At 40.4% G+C, this 20449-nt stretch overlaps 1 protein-coding gene across 1 annotated transcript in view; it reads left to right on the forward strand.

Moving 5' to 3' along the window:
• man1a2 (mannosidase, alpha, class 1A, member 2) overlaps positions 1-20449 on the forward strand; it is a 119967-nt gene that overhangs the window by 32926 nt on the left and 66592 nt on the right. The window contains exon 4 of the mRNA XM_054615400.1: positions 13028-13124. Within this exon, the coding sequence (XP_054471375.1) occupies positions 13028-13124 (97 nt within the window). The remainder of the gene's footprint in view (positions 1-13027; positions 13125-20449) is intronic.

Raw genomic sequence — 20449 nt, forward strand, 5'->3', positions numbered from 1 at the left:
GGAAGAAGGAGATGGTGAGGGGATGTGTCTCCCTGCAGAGAGAGAGAGAGAGAGAGAGAGCTGTGGACTGAGGCTGTAAAGCCCAGATAAATCGATGGGCCAAAGCCGTCCTCTCTAAGTGCGATCTGAAAGGCGCCGCTGTCCAGACGTATCGGCCCATAAAGACGCGGCGAAGGTTTCCAACGGACACGTAAAAATATCTGCAGAGATGACCGACGACTATCCCCTCATTTCATCTTTTCTCTCTCCATCATCCTCCCTCTCTCTTTACCTCCCTCTCTCCGGAGCCTTGGCGGTGTTTGGCAGATGGCCTTGTATGTTGATCGCACACTAGGCCGCATACAGTATATGTTTGTGTGAGTGTGTGTGTGAGTGTGTGTGTTTGTAGCACAATCGCCTCCGGGGAAGGGCACAGCTCAGCTTTCATCATTCCCCTACTCCCTGTCTCTTTTTAATTCTCTCCCCCACCCCTCTCTCTCTCTCTGTCTCCTATCTTTCTATTTAACCCTTTTCTCCCCCTTTGGCTGGATCAGTTTCTTATCATTTTTTTGTTGTGTGTGTTAAATATCTCTTCTTCCGACCATCTCATCCTTATCTTTCTCTCTGCAGCACTGTCATTTTGCAGACTCCCTCCATCCAACCAGGCTCATAAAAATCATCAGTTTTCTTTACAATGATTGCAGTATTGATTCGTGCGGAACAATAAGCACGTCTCATCCGCCGACAACACAAACAGGACAGGAGTTGGTGATCTTGAAAATGTTACATCCATTCCCCGGCTTTGTGTTGTTTATGTTTCCAGTCCTTTGGAACATGGATTGTGGCTACAATCTTTTTTTTTTTTTTGGTGAGGCAATCATGTTCGGTCGTGTCACGCTCGGTCCTCTCTTGTAAGCCAGCCTTTTTTGTCGCATGTGACAGCGAGGTGACATTTCAGAACCAATTCCCTTCTGCAAAAAGCCATTATGTGTTTCTATACATTATGAATGATGCTATATGTCAGCCGGGCTCCCAGCTGCTAAATGTATTCCTGAATACAGGAATTAACCTTTAAAGGAAGTGGACCGGTGTATGTGATCCATCAATTGGTTGTGCATTGCTGCCATTATTGTACATTTAAAGAACTGCTCTTTTAGTGTGGTGCACTTCTGAACATTGTAGGTAAGATAACAGTAATGATGCGTTCATGGCATTGTTCACGCCGTAATTATGAGCAGTGCAGTGAGAGAAAATGTTCAAGAAAGAACTGCAGCCAATATTTACACTAAAAAAATGAATACAGATAATTTAAAGGGAACCTTTTCTGTCTGCCACATTTTGTGAACAGATATATCAGGAAGCCGTGGAAGAAATTTCTTCAAATATTAGCACAAACGTCCACTTTTGAGGATGAACTGATGAGAATTTCTTGTGATCAAAGGTCACTAAGACCTCACAAAACATGTTTTTGATCATAATTCAAGAATTCATATGCTTATTCTGACAATTTACAGATAGAACTGCAACTGATAGTTGGCAATGCTTACAACCGCATGGCAGTAATTCTTGTTGTGCCATAAATACATAACAACAAATATAGTTAATAAAGAATATTTAAAAGACAAAGCTACAAAATCAACAGTGAAGGCAACCGTCGTGGAATAATGCATGAACTCTAGCTGGAGTAACTGCAGGGTCCTCTTTCTTCCCACTCTGCTCCTGCAGCTTGAATGCAGCATTAGGGGCATTGTTATGGTGTAACTACCATGAACCAGAAACCAAGAATTATTGATGGGTTCACAGCTGTAATTGGGGACACCTTTAAGCACAGCTTTTGTGATCATAACAGAATAAAGAAACACAAAGAGCTGAAAAAGTAGAGCACATATTGAGAAAAGCCATCCCATAGATCTCTCAAACAGGCCGGCACAATACGGTTTTTAAAGGCTATTGTCCTGAACTTTTCATACTTGTTGTGTAATGAATTTAAAGCATGTATTCTGCGGTCTACACTGCTTTAAATCTCACCGTATTTCCCCTCTTTTTATATGTGATGGACAAAATGAAAGTATAGAAAAGTTGAAAGGCAGTTAAACTTTTAATCTTCACATTCTTGACCACTTATGTTCATAAATGATTTTCCCTTTTGCTCCATTGTGTGACTTTTCTCTTTCAACATTTAACCTCTATACTTCTCTTTTCATAGTATGTCCTTCCCTTCTCTTTCTCAGTAACATGACCATTCTGGACTAACGGGAATATTATTTAGTGCTTGTGTCAAGATCCTGTCAACATAATGCGATCCAATGCAACAAGTTTACAATGTTTACACCACAAACTACTGCTGAAAAATGACCATAGAGTGCCGTCAATACCTGTTAGAGGCCAGGCAAGATCGTTTATATATCACATTTCAGCAATTCAAAGCGCTTTACATAGAACATCAAAAGCATAAAGACAAAGTGAAAAAACCACACATTACAAAATAACATTTGAATATAATTAACAGTAAAAAAAAAAAAAAGCCAAGAGAAAAATACAAAAAAATAGAATAAGATGGTATAAAATATAAGAATTAAAGTTACAGTGTAAGAAATTACCAATTATTTGATTTATTAAAAGGCAGTGGCAAAGATAAAAGTCTTGATTTAAAAGTAGTGAGAGTTGCAGCAGTCAGGGAGTTATAGATAAATAAACAAATATATATATCCTACCTGAGTTGAATGGAGCCACCATTAAAGTCATGGAGAGTTGATCAAATATCTGTTGATCACAAACACTGACAAACTAACAAAATGCTGTGATTATTCTCATAAGATCTCTAAATGAATATTTTCTGAGGACGTTGCAAATCAGAAACATGTAGGTGTTGTTTTTAATCCCACAGTACATTTTCACAGTACACTTTGAACAAATATACATTTATACATATTACATATTCACATAGTTTGTACATCCACCCCCATGTGCTATTTCTCTTTTCTTTAACCCTTGATGGTGGTTCTGTTAGAATATCTGATAGTATTAATGACCAATCAGCCAAGCCTAACTGTGTTTGACTGATGGTAAAGTCCTTTATTAGGTGTAAAGCAGAGGGCATCTCCATCGTTTAAAAGTACAGGAGAGGTGTAATGAGCCTCACCAATTAGAGCTCAGGTGATGGAGAGAGAGTGGCAGTGGAGCTGGCAGAGGACATGATCACTTTACATCTGATTTATGTTCCTCAGGGCTGCAGATGTACAAGATCAACTCTATCTCCACCTTTGTTTACAACTAGAACAGTAAAAATAAAGACCAAATTAAACCACGGCCATCGTTTTTACGCTTTCATCAACGAGCAAAATAACAGATCTGACGGAAAGATGCGTTTCCCCCTAATTCTTTCTGTTTGCAAAATACCTACCCGTGTACAGATGTGAGTGTGAGCACGTGTTTGTCGGTATATCATGAATTAATAGGACACTCTGCCCGACAGCTTTTGTCATGTTAACTATGCAGCACTGCAAGAGATAAAGAAGAAGCAAGGGCATCGTAGATCACGCTACAGTTTCTCTCTCTCTCTCTCTCTCTCAAGAGCGAGCAAGCAGGGCGGAAATCATTTAATGCTTTCAATAACTCCGATGTCTGACATTTGAGAATTGGCTGCCACAGAGCAAGGTGGAGGGGCGGCGATGTGGGAATGGGTTTCTGCAGGCCCTCAGGGACCCGACGGGAGACGCATGTGTGGGATGCTTTTCATATTTGAAATGATATGGAGGTTTGTGAAGGAGGGAAAATGAGTAATTACATGAATTGTTTTATGTTTGTGTGCACTGGGTTTAAATGCAACAGCTTCACGGCCACATGCTTTGTTGCCCTAAATATAATTCATTTTCTTTGAATAAGCAGAACAAACAGACTTTGAAAGAATCCCCCGCTGCTCATTTTCATCTGTGCATGAAGCATGGTGCTGGTCAGTCTCTTCTTCAGCCTTTTTAAACTAAAAATAGATATGAAGGGATAGATGGATATATAGGTGGATGGATGATAGATGGATGGATAGATGGATGGATGGATGGATAGATGAAGGGATGGATGGATATATAGATGGGCTGATGGATGGATGGATAGATGAAAGGATGGATGTATAAATGGATAGATGGATGATGAATGATGGATGGATTGATGGATGATAGATAAAGTAATGGATGGATTTATAGATGGATGGATGTATGGATTGGTAAAGGGATAGATGGATGGATAGATGAAGGGATGGATGGATATATAGATGGATAGATGGATGGATTGGTGAAGGAATAGATGGATAAATGGGAGGAGGAGAGCTCAGCTCCCGGCAGCATCTTCGTCTCCTCCTCCTCCTCCTCGTACTCGAGGAGCAGAGCTTCTCCTCTCCGTTCCTCTGGTCCCTCCGACACCACGCTGCTGGAGGCAATAATGCTGGAAGGAATCAAAGTACGGGAGAACCAGAACCAGGACTGAGCGGGTCAGACTGTCAGACCCTGCTGCAGTAAAATGAGAGGTTTTCTAAAGGGACTCTGGTGCTCTTGAACACTACCACTGTAGTCCACAGGGGGCGCCAGAATCAACACAACATGAAAGCTCCTTGTGGTAACTTTAACATAATATTCGCATAACTTTCGGTGCTGTAGTTTTTTTTCTTCATTATCTCTGGCCATTATTCATCAGTAATCATTTATGTATTAGAAAAAATCATGTTTTCAGTTCTCTCATGTAAATTAGGTGTCTGAATAATAAATTGCTCGTTCTGCTCCGCCTGTCTGCATGTTAACCAAGAAATAAATCAAAATGTGTCATATTAAGTCTGCACTTCTAACAGGCTTTACAAGAGGACATAAATCAGAAAGGGACTAAACATGCTGGACAGAGGGATAGATTAAAAAAACTAAACAAATGGGAATATTTATTTTCAATACTGAAATGAACTTCGTGCCAACAAATAAACATAAATGATGCAAAATTCCAGTTAATCCACAATAATCATAAAGTGGTCCTGCTCACTTAATTCACTATAGCAGGGATACTGTACCTATAAACAGATTATTGTCCAGATGGTTCCCCTAGATTTGCGGAAAAACGTGCAAAAGCTCTTGCTGCCCGACGACCTATCCGAACTTCAACCATCAGCTGAGAGTTTCAAGAATCCAGAGCCACCTTCCAGACACAAAATCTATTCTGGTTGACAAATCACTTGGATTAATACGGGATGTTTTTGGACATGGACATCTCCTGAACAATACATGGAAACATATTGTTGATCCAGAAACTGATTCACATCGTGAGATCTGTTTGAACTCTTGGCTTTGGAGCCGTGTAAAAAAAAAAAAACAAAAAAAAAAACAGCCACAACATCCAGACTCTTTTGCTGTCTTGATTTCACGGGGAATTTATCGCCACCCTTCTGCCTAAGTGCCATGAATGTATTTACTGCAAGAAGCAATTTAGATGTCACACTCTCGCCACCCTCGTGCAGCTTCTGAAAGGCCTTTTCCGTTTAAAGCCAGATAGGAAGCCTCCATGGGGTGATTTGGAAGGAGATGAGAAAGACGAGGGCGGGCGGATCGGGCGCTTTTAAATCAGTCAAACTGACTCTGGAGGTCAGTCAGAGCACCAAATAACTCCCCTCCCCAAACTCTCCAAAAGCTCGTCACTGTGTGCCTCCTCTGCGGGAACTAAGCTGATTCTTTTTAATTTTACATTTTTTCCCAAACAATGGCGAAAGTAATGGCCTTGCCTCTGGCTCGTAAAGGGATTGATGAAAAATTCACTGCCCTGTGGTTGTGTGTGTCCGTGCATTGTAATTGTGTGTGTGTGTGTGTGTGTGTGTGTGTGTGTGTGTGTGTGTGTGTGTGTGTCATATCAGGGATACGGGTGCATGAATCACGGCTGTTGGTCCTTTGGGAAAATGATTGTGCTTTTTCTTGAGAACGGGAAGCAAGCGGGCAATTGGTTGCCACTGTGAAGGTCACAACTCTTGTTTTGGACATCAGGAGGGAGGGCAAAATCTGACTGAAAAAGTCAGCTGCTTCATTTTAAAGTTGTAACAAAGATAAGAGTGTTGTGCATAAAATATATGCAAGAAAGCATGATTTCAATTTGCACAATATCAAATACAGGTTCTTGTGCATATTTTATATGCTGTCGTCACCTCCAAAGATGTCCCGCCTTTAGAATGACAGCACTTTGGATTTTTTTCCAACTGAGTATTTTTTCATTTATCTAAGAACTTTGGTGCAAAATAATCTTATTTTGTGATAATTTGAGTTTGTATATACTTGATCAGTATAAAAAAGGAAGCTAATTATCCACACATTTGTACAAGGAACTCCTTTACTCAACTGCTGCAAATGAACACAAAGTCTATACTTCGCTTAATCGTTAAAACAAACGCACATGGACCAAAAGATGGAGAAAAGCTGTGCATCCTCCATGACTACATATAGGTAACTACATCTGCACAGTGACAGATTTTGTTAGAACGGGCAATCCAAGAAACCTCTGTTGTCGCCTGGGAACAAAATATGTCATCGAGTAGGAACAATGTTTTGACAGTGTGCCCCGGCTTGTCAAACAACTCATATTTCCGTAGCTTTCCCTAAAACAACAGCCATTAACAGATTGATAATTCCTTTTGCTCCAGGCAATAAATCATTGCTCTTTAAGAGACTTGTACCATATCCAAGTCTCATTATGTTGAAATTATGAGAGGGACAAATGTACACCAAGCTATACGATACAATATTCAAAATATACTTTTATGTAGAATTCAGGCCAAGCCTCCTTAGTATGAAATACTTCCAATGTGACAAGTACAACAAAACTTTCTATGCTTTTCAAAAACTTCAGTAAAATGCAACATCACAGACATTTGACAATTTTTTTTACCAAAGTTATTGTTACATATTTCTGCACTTGAAGTGGTTTTTGCCTCAGAGTTTGCAGGCACATTTCTAGTAAATCAGGACAAGAAGCAATGTATTCAAGACTTGCAGCCAGGAAGAACCAACATAGGCTGTTGAGTCTTGGTTGTCAATTCCATAAACATTGCGATTTGTATGTTTTGAAGTCTGCTTTTGCAATTTATTTGCGATATTTGTGTCGTTTTTTTAACACTAGACCATTGGAAAGAGTTGAATCATACACTTCTACAGACCAGCTATGCGTCCTGTGTATTTTTCTATTCAGCTTAATTAATATTAAGGTATTTAAAGCATGTGGAAAGCAGATAAATGTATTTTCCAACAGTTCGTATTATAAAGTAGCCTACATATTTGTGGAAAGTATTACAGTGAATCCCAGACTTACCGAGCAGCTGCCGCAGAAAAGATGATGAATCATGCAAAGGAACAGACTGTGTTTGTCAGCGTGTGTTGCTTTGGAGAGTTGTCAGGGTTGAACAGGCTCGTCTTCATCCTTACACCACAAGCTGCTGTGTGGTCGTCATGCTCCACCGTCCCACATGTAGTAACTCACAGCGGGTCCAAACTGACAGCAGCACTAACCAGCACCAGGACTCACAGCGGAGTGTAATGGAGAAGCCAGCGGGGCACCGAGTGAAAAGGAATGGATGCAGGACCTTTTGACATGACGTGGGTGGAACAGGGTTTATTTATCACAAATGCCCACCCTGCACTGGCTTTGATAGGAAAAAGGGATTTTTATTCGGTTTAGTTTAAAGACATAGCTTGAGATATTTCTCTTGTATGAATCTGGAGACGATGTTGGTCGCACAGTCTCATGGGAGTCGCTATTCTTTCCCAAAGAACTGCTCATCAGCAGGTTGGAAAGACGCTTTTCCACAGAATACAGGATGTCTGTTGACTATCTGTTGGGCTTTTTGGGAACGAACTAATGTAGAAACATGATTTCAGTGTTTTTAGGAAAGAAGCAGGTGAGTGAGAGTCACCTTAGGCATTTGACAGATTCTTTAACAAAAACAATGCATATGAAAGGGTAACTTTAGGTAACCTGGAGTCTATTTTTTAAAGTTTTTGTATCTAATTGTCTAATGGGGGCCACAATTTTAGAAACTGGTCCAGTATTGAGGGAGAATGCTGCAGATAGAAGCTGCTATATAATTCTGCATTCAATGTATTTCCACTTAAAGTGCTTGTTTTTGCCCCAAATAGGCTCAGATGGCACCAAAAACATGTGCCAACCAGCTAGTTAGTGTCATTACTGACAATTTTTTTACAAATTACTGTCACAAGAGTGTTCCCGACAGTGTTTCAAGACAGACACCATCGTCCTTGTACCTAAAAGTCTGCAGCGTTACTTAGTGTTGTCTAAAAGGTTTTGCAATGTCATGGCTGTGTATGGGTTAAATGAACATAGGGGTTTATGATGCTTTATTCAGGCAGCCATGGTAACATAAGCCACTTGAAAAAGAAAATCTTCACCCCAGTGATTCATCTCCTGAATTCAATGTTTTTGAAAAAGCTCCTCTTGCTGTGTTGGTGTCACATTTTGAGGTATTTTTTCTCCACTCATAAATTAATCCATGAACCATCCTCTCACTGTTGTTGTTTCATTTGAAAGCTTGTCTCAGTGAAACCCTCTGATTTATTTATGGGGTGTAGAGGAAGATGCATCATTTAACAGAATTTCTTACATACAGCAGTCAATTAGCAAACACTGAGCTGGGTGGTAGTCATCTATGATTCTTTTGCATTTCCAGCCACCTTTTGTCATTACACAGAGCCATTGGTTCAGTGTTAACCCTCTGACCCCCTAAATAAGACCTTCATTTTCTTCAGATTTTCATCTTGGCGACGGTCCTTGAACACATCGTGTGCGACGAATTGTTCCGTCAGAAAAAGCAACCGAAACTAAGCTTAAAATTGTCATATTTCATCAAAAACATTTTATTCTACATGTTTCATTTAAAATCTTGCCACAAATAAACCGTTTGCTTGAACCAAATCCTGTAAAAACAATAAATTCTGAGCTCCTCAGCGCAGCTAGGAAGCCATGGTTGACTCGGCTGAGACCAACAATCATGTGACAAAAATTCCGTGAAACTTTGACTGAACTGCATTTTTGATTTATGACATTGTAACTGTGTCATATTGCACTAAAGACATGTTTTGCGTTCTCTCTACGTTCTAGCCATGATGGCTCTGTTTCCACAGAGGTGCAGGACTTTTATAGTGTAGTACAGTGTAGTAAAATGACACAGGAACAATAAACGACCTACTTCCGGGTTCGGACGGTTAATATTAGAATAAATGTTGATCTCCGGTTTAACTTTCCTTGCCAGAGATCACAAAAATGTTGGGTTTGGCTCCGACCTTACTATCTCTGCAGTCATTACCGGTGAATAAACCAGCCACTTCGGCCAATGCAAACCAATCCCCCCTCCCCCCCCATCAAACACCTCCTTTCCTTGTTGTTCCAAAGATGCTGTGATGGCAAGAGGTAGCTGTCAGAATCAATCACCGATTTTCGTAGTTTAATGCCCAATTAGTATTCCAAGGTCCTTTCTTTAAATAAGCAGTTTGTCAACATTGTCGAGCACCCTGCACTGTTGCGCCCGTCCTTGGCATACGGACCAATCAGAATTTGATGAAGCATCCAATCAACGCGGATCACGGGGAGCCAGCCAACACTTAAGTGTCCATGTCATGGTGTGTATTAATTTGATTTATATTCCTTTGTGTGTGTGTGTGTGTGCGTGCGTGAAGAAGCTTCATGGAAAGCCGTGAGGGCCCGGGAACACAATGAAGCTCCTGGCCCTCGTCTTTATTAGCTTGGCTGGCTGCCTGCTCCAAGGAGAGGAGAATCTGGATGCTAATCCTCACATGGTGGCATAAAGAGGCGAGCAGTTAGTGACACACTGGCAGGTATTGGGAAACAGGCAAAGCATGGAAGGAGGGAACTCCAAGGAGGCTGATCAGCTACTTCCTGGTTGTGTGATACGGAGCTCTAGCTGTGTGTGTGTTGATGTTAGCTTGGTTAGCTTCTGCAGCATTTACATTATACTGAGCTCTTTGGGATCCCTCACCGTACTGCAGAATTAAAAAAAGTTACACAAGAGCAGATGCATAAACACCCAGATGGGGTTCTGAGATGCTTTACCTGCTACTATATTTCAAATAGAGTCCAATCTGATATTAAATACTTTTGTAACTAGTGTACATTCAGATGACATCATGGCAATTAGACTAAAATAAGTATTTGTTGGTGGAAGTGTCGAGTACTACATCTCAGTTAGGATTCTTTAAAAGTTTCTTCAGAACTGTTAATGTCTTTGTAAGTGGCCTTTTTTTGTCGTTTTTGCATTAAGCTCATCAATCTTTGTTATTATTGTTATTATTAATCCCTTTTGAGACGTTCAAGGTTAATAAGAGCCCCATAATATTAGACTTCTATAACAAGTTGAACAGGAGCTTCATAGAGCGGAATCCCCTTTCAGGACTGTAAGATTGTTAAGGCTGCATCATAGATTGAATATAAGAAGTGGACGTAGTCATCCTGATGTCACCATTGGTTTTTGGAGTGATTTAAAAAGCCTTGAGTTCTGTGTTTTTGGCCGTCGCCATCTTGGCTTTTTGCAAGACCATATTTGGACTGAGGAGGACCAACGTCAAGACAGTGTTTACGTCTTTGGTAGCCGCAGCGACCTGTCAATCACAAGGTAGCCCCGCCCTAAAGCATCCCCTGCTTTATGGTCTGTTTGACTCTAAATGGAGCATCATTTACTAAATGAACATCATGCTGTATTGAAGAAGACTTGAAACTAGAGATTGAGACCATAAACTCATGTTTACAATGTTTACTTAGGGAATAAATCAAGAGAGAAGTAGAGTCATTTTCTCATAGACTTCTATACAACCAGATGGATGAAAGAAAGCATGTTTTAGAAACTTGAGCATTGACTTCCCTTTTCAGAACTGGAAGTTGCCGTCTGGGCTGCATACAGTAGCCAAATAGGGATAAAATATTAGGGTTGCTTGATGCAATGATGCTTAAATTAAACAAAATGAACCCAATGAGAACAACTTTGTGCTGCAGGATGCGGTGCATCAGTGCCAACTTGGTCACCATCATGAAGGTCAACATAGAAAATGAAGTGACAAGCTGGCATGTAGAGACAGAGAGGCTGGCAGATGGACCGATAGGAGCTCTGCCAACTGGACGGTCCATATAGAGCAGGGAATCAACAGATCTCCATAGAACCAGACAGTGACTGACACGACCACATAGACAGGAAACCTACTTCTCTGTGGCTGTCGGTGCCATTTGAGGTAAGGTGCTGTGGAGGAGGAAAAAAGGGTTAGAAATTGAAAGAGAGCAGCAGCGCTTCAGTAAAAGCTGGCACCGTTTCCTTTTCCTTTTCCTCGGCTGTGTCATCTTCTCCGTTTGCCCTGGAGCGCCTCTTCTCAGCATCAGCCTCCGTGTCAGGGCTCATCTCACAATCTCTTGCTCTTTTTCATCCTCATCCTCCCTCCCCGAGCCCGCTCTCTTTCAGCCTTTCGTATGATAGAATAGGTCCTTTGTTCCATCCGGCAGACACATGTTTACTGATACAGAATAATGCACTAAAACAAAATGCAAAAGAGGCAGCTTCAAAATATATCCTCAGTTTGTGTTAATGGGTCGCTGTCATGCCTACGTTTGTGTGTATGTGTGATGAGTGACCTGCTGTTTGGTGTAGAAGGCAGTCTTTACTTCATATTTTGATATAAAGGCATCATTTTCCAGATTAAAGTCTTTGAGGTCAGGCCTTCCCTTCAGCACAGGTAAACCTCCAGTGATCCTGGTTGTCTTTGGTCTTCGTTTTCTACCTTTTATTGCTCTAGTTCATCCGTTGTTAGAGGCAACAGGGTTCTCATTTTACATGATCATGAATGTGCAAGACAGCAGTTTATTGATTTATGTAAAGCTCTGCCCTGAGGTGCTAATCAGATTAAGACTGAAAGAAAGCAACGTGCTAAATCAAAAATAAATTGCTTTCAAATGGAAGAGTTTTTTTTCTACTTTCACTAGCACTGGTTAATGATAATGCCTATCTAGAGGCAGGGTCCCTCGTTTCGTAGAAAATATCTACGTAATTGAAGATGAGTCAATTATTGTTTTGATCCTGTGTGAATTCTGACGTGAACTACACATATGTTTGTCGATTTGAAAGAGTCTGTTGGTTGTTGGTTCATTTAGTTTTGTGTGAAACCGCGAGTGAAGTAGATCTCGTCTCGGACAATGTACGTCACCAACACCAACGTGGCCGTTTCTGAGGCTTGCTAACAAGCTAGCTAACTTAGCTACGTTTCACACACAAATGCAACATTATCTTACCTGATGTGGTTTTTGTCAGCCAGGAAGAGAAAGAAGAGCGTGACAATTTGTCGTTGTGATTACATCGTGGTACGAAACACACAGACATTGTAGTTTTAGTGAAAGACGTAAGTTACAGGACTTTTTGGTATTTAGCCCTTTATAAATGCGTATTTTCACTGTCAACTGTTTTACGTCAAAAATGCGACTTTCTTGTTGTGCGAAATTATCAGTTAAATTGACAAACGTCATATGTAATTCATGGCACAACCTTAACAGGATTACATAATCATTTGTCTCTCCCCACGTTGACAACCATCCAGTACATATATTTTTACGAACTACGGTCCCGTGGTGTTCACAAAAAGGGTCAGGATTTTGCCTCCCTATATATACTATCTGGGTTATTTGGCAAGAATCTGCAACCATATATTTACTTTTATTAATCTTAATAATTGAGGAAACAAAATGATATCATTGTTTTTATTTTTTTGCAGTGTATGTGTTTGTTGGTGCCTTAACTGATTCCAGAAACTTCTGTTGTAACTGGAAATCACATTATGCCTTGAATCCTAATTATATCAACGTTAAGTACAGTTATGATGCAAATGTAGACATCATTACGCTGATCTATTTACTGAGCCATCATCTGGAGGTTCTTTCATGAGCTGCAGGATGTTGTGGCTGTGACGTTTGCCAAGTCTGGAGACTTCACATCTTCTAATAATCTGTTTTTGTTGTCATTTTTAATCCTCAGATGATGAAGCATGCGTGGGACAGCTACAGACAGTACGGGTGGGGTCACAACGAGCTGAAGCCCCTCGCCAAGAAAGGACATTCCACCAACATCTTCGGTAAGACCAGACTCTCACCCCTCTCTCTCACTGCTGTCTGAACCCATTGGCAGTTTGCTCACACGGTTGTAAATCACACATGGATGCATGCATGAGTGCACACACACTATCACACACATACACACACACAACCTGCTTTTCCCCTTGTGGACAAGGTTATGTGATAATGCCTCCGGCAGGATGCATATCACTTCGGGAAGAGTGTCAGCGAATTGAAATACAAGATCACAGAAACCAGGAGCAGAGAACACACATCACGGATACGTCCGATAAAAATAAAATGTATTTGTATTGGTACACAAGTTCTTACCCAGCAACATGTTATTTTGTATTAAACAGTGGGAGTACAAACACTTTGTCAGGGTCCAGTCATGAGGGAAATTCCTGTTTGTAGAGAGAGAAACGTTGCCACTGGCAGTGATTATTTTTCCCACATGGAGGTCAGTCGGGTTCAGCCTCTCTTCATCTGTGATTTGTGTTCTGGAAGCTGTTTTTTTTTTCTGCTATCCGCCTCTGCAGCTGGCATCTACGATAGCACGGGTCACACGACTTGGACTGCACTTGTTGCAGCGGGAGAACTCGCAGGTTGTCGCACAAAACAGAAGTTTCACACACAGAAGTCGTTAAAATGATCAAATTAAGATGGAAAAAATAAACTGTGATTATCTTAAAACTTAGTTTAAAGGGAGTGTAGACCAAAGTTTTCCTCCGAAACGTCAATGAATCAAGTCTGACCTCATCTGTCAGTCAAATCACTGCACTTTTTTGCTGGGTCATTGAACTCTGAGCTAAGGCAGGATAACGGCGTCCCAAGCTTTACATTCTCCCCAGCAAAGTAAGAATAATGAGTGTTCTCTGGCAATTGACCTTTCCTAAGCCACGCCCCCTTTTGTTCTGTGCTCCAATAACAGTTCAGCGAGCTTGGAACCCAACAGTCAGGACACATAACCTTGTACAGTCACATCTTAGGTAAGCTGATGTCAGCATAATGTCAGCAACGTATAGCTATTGCTAACATTACATCAAGAGGAGTCAGAACACCAACCTCAGTCAGGTTTGTTCCTCCTTATTTCCATGGCAACATTAAGGAGATTTGGAAAAAGACAGATATACAGCTTTTGAATTATCATTAGCTATAAAAGATCAAGGTTATGCTTCTTGGTTTAGTTATTTCTGTAAGGCTACGTGCTGCACAGCAAGATGTACACAACGTCTGATGTCCCAACAGGAAAAGGCCAAGTCCATGCTGTCGCCCTCTTCAAGCTTTATCGCTGGACATCTAGAAAACACGTCATGATGTTTGTGGCGCTTGGATAGAAGGAACATCCATGAACAGCACAGCAGGCGTCGCCATATTTCTCTTGGTCAGACTTATCCGACACAGTAACCACTTAGGATTGGACCATTTTTGATTTGGGTACAGCCTAAGTGTAAATGTTGAAAAGTGTATAATAGTGTTGAAGATAACGCGGGTATATTTGGGCACCAAAAGCGACTGCCAGCTAACATGGATGTAAACGTTGCTGGACTTTTGTTCACTCTCATGAATACACACAATGGTGCCTTCCCTATTATTTCCTGTTTCCTATTTGTGAGGTACACGTTGACACCCGTTTGGAAGAAAAATATCCGGAAATCTACAGTCTCAACAGTCCAGGCTTTTTTGTAAAGATAATAATAATTAACACGTTTCCTGGTGAGCAAAAGCTGGATAAAATGGCTGTGTGCTGCAGGCATCCTTTGCCTATAATTATTATCAATATGTAAATATCAATTGATGCATTTGTTGTTTCTGCATAATCAGTGCTGAGGTAGATGCACAAAATGCCACATTTGTCTTTGCTTAGTGTTAATTTATGCGTGTGAAGATGTTGCTTTATGCCTGTTTATCGGAGTGTTTCAGTTGCCAGTTTGATTTGATTGTGTGTGTGTGTGTGTGTGTGTGTGTGTGTGTGTGTGTGTGTGTGTGTGTGTGTGTGTGTGTGTGTGTGTGTGTGTGTGTGTGTGTGTGTGTGTGTGTGTGTGTGTGTGTGTGTGTGTGTGTGTGAGGATGCATGCTTATGAGTCTTTTGTGTCAAATTTCAATGTTCCGTCTGGCAAATTTACCGGAGGCACACAGTGTTATTTTATGAGCTGCTGCTAAATGGCCGATAGATGCTGTTTGTGAGTGTTTCCAATGTCTGAAATCAGCAGAAATAGTTGGCAGTGGCGGGTAATATTGTCAGGCCATATGCATGCTGTATCATATTTCAGCTTGTTCGGGGACAGAGCCACGGTGGAGAGAATCAAACGCTCAAAAGCATAATAAACCTGAGGGGAGGCACCATATTTTCTCCCCCATAATGTTTCTTTGTGAACCACAAATCCATGTTGGGATCGGCAGGAGGAGAGCTAGTTAGCTGTTAGCTGTCACGATGTTGTTCTGGTGAGGAACTAGAATACTGAATTTGTTTGAAGGAGATGTTTTCACAGCAGATAAAATACATATTCGAGGAGTTATGACCTCCATTACTTGCTAACGCTAGCTCTAAGAAGCTTGTAATATAAAATGTAGAACTTCTAATGCTTAGAATTAAAATCAAAGAAAATGATTAATTAAAAATACAAAAGACATTTCCTAATCATCAGAATTTCTTTGTATGCATATAACCACTATAGATGTTAATAAAGTACAGTAAGGTGTACTTTTTTCCACCAACGTACTTTGTTATTCGAGCCACTGAATTTAGCGTGCATGTAAGGTTTTTTTGTGCAAAATATACCAAACATTAAATCACATCATATCTAAAATGTTATTCATTCATTTAGTGCATGGAGTGGCAGATCAAATTGAATATTTGACTGCAAAAAAACGTGATTTGAGAACCTGTGTTTTTCCATTTCTTGCTCTTTTCGAGTGTCTGTTCACCTGCAGAATATCTGTGTGTGTGTGTGTGTGTGTGTGTGTGTGTGTGTGTGTGTGTGTGTGTGTGTGTGTGTGTGTGTGTGTGTGTGTGTGTGTGTGTGTGTGTGTGTGTGTGTGTGTGTGTGTGTGTGTGTGTGTGTGTGTGTGTGTGTGTGTGTGTGTGTGTGTGTGTGTGTGTTCTTAGTGGTTTTTAGTCACAGGACGGCCAGTAACACACAAGACAGACACGAGGCAAAGAGACAAGCCTCACACTGCTCACAAAACACACTTCATTATTGATGAGGCGTATCTCGTCCTCCTACAGAACTCGGCTGTATTGATTATGTGTGTGTTTGTGTGTGCATGTGTGTCTTGGAAGAGCAAGCAGTGCAGAAACAGGAACGCAGCGTATTGGAGACGCAGCAGAGTCTTGTTGCTGTAACTATTAGGAGCATTGACAGCTCCCACTGAACGGACACACATGCACAAAGGCTGAGTGAGTGGATGGAAACGGGGATGTGGATTTAAATCACTTTGACTTTATGTCATTTACAGTGAACACTTGTACAATATACGTTAACATAAAGTCAATCCAAGACATTAAACACATTTTGACTTGACCTTTGAACCAAACTTAAGGGATGGAAGTAAAATGTGGAAAGATTCCCTTCAGCTGGTACAGCTGGTGTCCTGCGTCAGGCTGGAAATTTGCAGTTTTACTTCCACAAGACACAAGCATTAACAACACAGGCTCACTGCAGGTCATGAAATAGTCACGAAATGCATTCTATTGGTTTTGTGTACAGAGACACGAATTGTCTGTTTTTTACGTGTCCCTCAGCACAATGTTTTTCTTGTTACGTTATAAACGAAAGTTTAGTTTAGGGAACATAACTTAGTTGGGTGAAGGAAAAATATTGTGGTTGGCCATAACTATGTACAGTTAGATTTAGGCAACAAAACCACCAACAATTAGGTTTAGGCAACAAAACCACCAACAATTAGGTTTAGGCAACAAAACCACCAACATTTAAGTTCAAGAAAAACATCATGGTTGGACTTAAAATACCTTCAAACAGTAATGTTTAGGCAACAAAACCATTAACAGTGGGCTTTTTCTTATAAACCTAGCTAACAGTTAGGTTTAAGGAACAAACCCAAGGCAGTTGGGTTTAGGCAACAAAACCAGTAATTTATGTTAAGGAAAACTGTCACAAACAGTTTGTAAAGCCACTATAAAACCAGAACGGGGTGTCAAACACCGGTCTTTTGGTTGAATGTCCAGTTTGTTGGACTCATCCACCTCCACTCCCACTCACCAATAGTCGTCTATTTGTATAATATAAAGTACTACAAATAAGGCTCTTAATGTGCTTTCCATTGGCATTCTTTTCATCCTGAGCGACACAAAGAAAAAACCCAGACGATTCATGGCCCTGAAACCAATAAATTGGATTTTGTGACTATTTCACGACCTGTTAAGATACTTGGCTGAATATTACATATATACAACAGTTTGCGTACATTTGCCTCTATTAAACACGCCTTCCGTAAAGTTATTAAAGACACAAAAGGGAAGAAAGTTGTCATTTGTCTCCAAGCTTTAAAGCTCCAGTCTTGATCTGTCTGTAGAGAAGTGGCCACAATGGTAACAAGAGGTCTTGGGGCTCTGATTGTGGCACCAAGCTCACATAACCTTGATTTCACTGTTTGGTTTCTGTTTTTGTCTTCTTCCTTCTGTGAATGAAAGAACGAGTGGAGCTGATTTTGAGTACAGATACAAACAAAGCCTTTGTCTGGAGGGTAAGCAGTTCAAGCGAGGGTAACACATGACCTTGTTAAGGAAATGCAGTTCACTCTGGGCTGAGAACAGCTCGGTTCATCCAGTGTCAGACACAGCCAGCTACCTCTAACTCACACTCACTCACAAACGGTGATGCAACAAAGGCTGGACTTCTGTTTCTGGTCATTTTGATAAAGCAAGAACAGAATAGAACATTTCACTTTTAAGGCTTTTTTCACAGACTAATACATTTAAAAAAATAAATAAATCTAATTGCCAAGAGGCGACTTGCATCCTTGGGCGACGTTTGCCGATCAAAGAGTGGACCTCAATAGAGTGCTGCAGGAATGAGTCCTAAAACCGAGAAATGAGTCAGCATGTTTCCAGTTCCCTCTTCTCAAAGTCTTTCTTTTTTATTTTTTTTAATGTGTTTTTGATGAGATGCCTGAAAGTTCTGTGGTTAGCAGAAGTTCATGAGATTTTAACGTTTTGTTCTACGATGTAAAATAGGTCAGGTAATACCCCTCTGGTGAATTTAGACGCCTTTACTTAATGTCTAAATGAGACGAATAAACGTCTTCACTAGAACACTAGTCCTCCTTTAGCTTAATGGTGCTGACATAAAGTCATGTGACCTTGGTGTAGTTCCTTTATAGCCTAACGTTAGCTTTTTAATGAACAAAACGTGTAAGTATCATAAATGATTGATTGCCACAGAGATTATTTTCTGCAATGATCCAAAATCAAACGGAATGATGTCTCTCTTTACCTGAGCTTCAAAAATGTTTTAAATTATATATCAATTTTGATAATTAATAAATCATGCAATCAATTTATAGGGCAAAAACGTGCCTCAAATGTGAGGATTTGCTGCTTTTCGGGGTTTTATGTAATTGCTGTATATTGCTATTGGACTAAATACCATTTAATGACATACAAATCACAATAATCATTGTTTGCAGCCCAAAATGTAACCTCACCAAGAAATAGTATAAACGTATGAGAAAGAAAAGCTTATTGTTCAGTGGGTGGAGGATGACTTTAGGTTCTGCTTAGGAAATATTTTTCAGCCAACAGTAATAGATCGGAAGTGTTTTCATTTTCCAAAGTGGCTTTTATAGATTTCATTTGGCTTTTAGTGGCTTTATTGGAGCTATTTTAGGTTTTTTTTATCTGCACATGAGGGAATCCACTGGTTTGCCCTGCACACTCAACCTGGTGCTGCTCTATTGGTTTCCCCTGAAGCTTGTTGTGTGATGATTTTAATCTAATCTTCCAAGTGGAGAACCTCTCCCTTCTCAGCCACATGGCTTTTGACATGCTCACAGTAAATGATAATAACAGACTGCCTCGGGCTTCTAGTTGCTAGAGGCTAGATGATGACAAACTGGGCTGAGGTTTGGACGCCTGGATCCTCTGTCGGCATCAGCACTGGTACCTTTTTTTATAAGATCACTTTTGTTATCTGTGCATCATTTTTCCCACAGAGACCAGCGTTGTTTGGATGGAAATGGCTCCGATACAGCCTAAAATGCTGGATCGGGTATCAGCGAGTATGTGAGTCAATGCTTGGATCCGATATCAGGTTATCATACCATGTATCAGCTCATTTACGCTACACAGGAACAACAACACGTGTCACCCACTACCCGAACCAAACATCCTGCCTGATCGCTACTGAGCATGTGCAAACTAGTGCTACACACCTGTGGTTAAACACACTTTTTTTCCTGATAATGCTACAAGGTGAACAACAAGTCACTGTTGAAATCAGCAGGAGGAGAGCTAGTTAACGATAGCTGTTAGCAGCCGGTGGGCACACTAAATAACTGATCTAACCGCTAACGTTAACGGAGGTTGCATTGAGTCACAATATGATGCGTTCAGGCTCCATTCAGTATTATAACTTTATAACAAATGTAATCTAGTAAAAGTTTGTTTTTGGCGAGAAACATAATAAAAAAAAGTTGTTTTAACAGCAATATAAAATAGATTTTTAAATAAGGAATAATGACCTATTGAACCTTCTTGTTATTAATGCAATGGTTTAAAATCACTGCTTGGTTTACACAAGTCAATGTATCAGATGGAACATCTCTAATAGAGACGATCTGTCAGCTTATACCCAGTTAAAAACATTTTTTTATTTTTTAGATGAAAACCATGTCACTGCTTTGTAAACTTTTCAGAAATGCTACAATGTGATTTAAATGTCCTCTCTATTATTTTCTTAATTGTTTTTAATTAGCATAATTACTTGTTAAATTACAGCAAAACCCTAAAAGTCACCATTTTGGATCCGAGCAGAAATACTGTTTTTGTGTTTTTTGGAAAGTAATTGACCTCCGTTTCATCTACATGATGCTCTGGTGATATAGATTATCTTTAATGCCTCGTCCAGAATCCCATAAAACCACAATACCAGATCAAATAACGCTTTGATCTCCCAGCTTTTCTAATCAATAGACACTGAGGAGTGTAATCTTCTGTAGAGCGATTGGATATTCGTTCCGATTGCAATATCTCTGCAGGGTGCATGTGGATACCGTGATAACCATGGAGTCAGAAGTCTGCTCTTGCTCACGGCCATGTAGCTTTACTCCAATCTAGGTCATGTCTTCACATGAACGGCTCCCAGGGCGAAACAGAGCTTTGCAT

Source organism: Anoplopoma fimbria, chromosome 16, assembly GCF_027596085.1.
Source record: "Anoplopoma fimbria isolate UVic2021 breed Golden Eagle Sablefish chromosome 16, Afim_UVic_2022, whole genome shotgun sequence".
Classification (NCBI taxonomy): Eukaryota; Metazoa; Chordata; class Actinopteri; order Perciformes; family Anoplopomatidae; genus Anoplopoma; species Anoplopoma fimbria.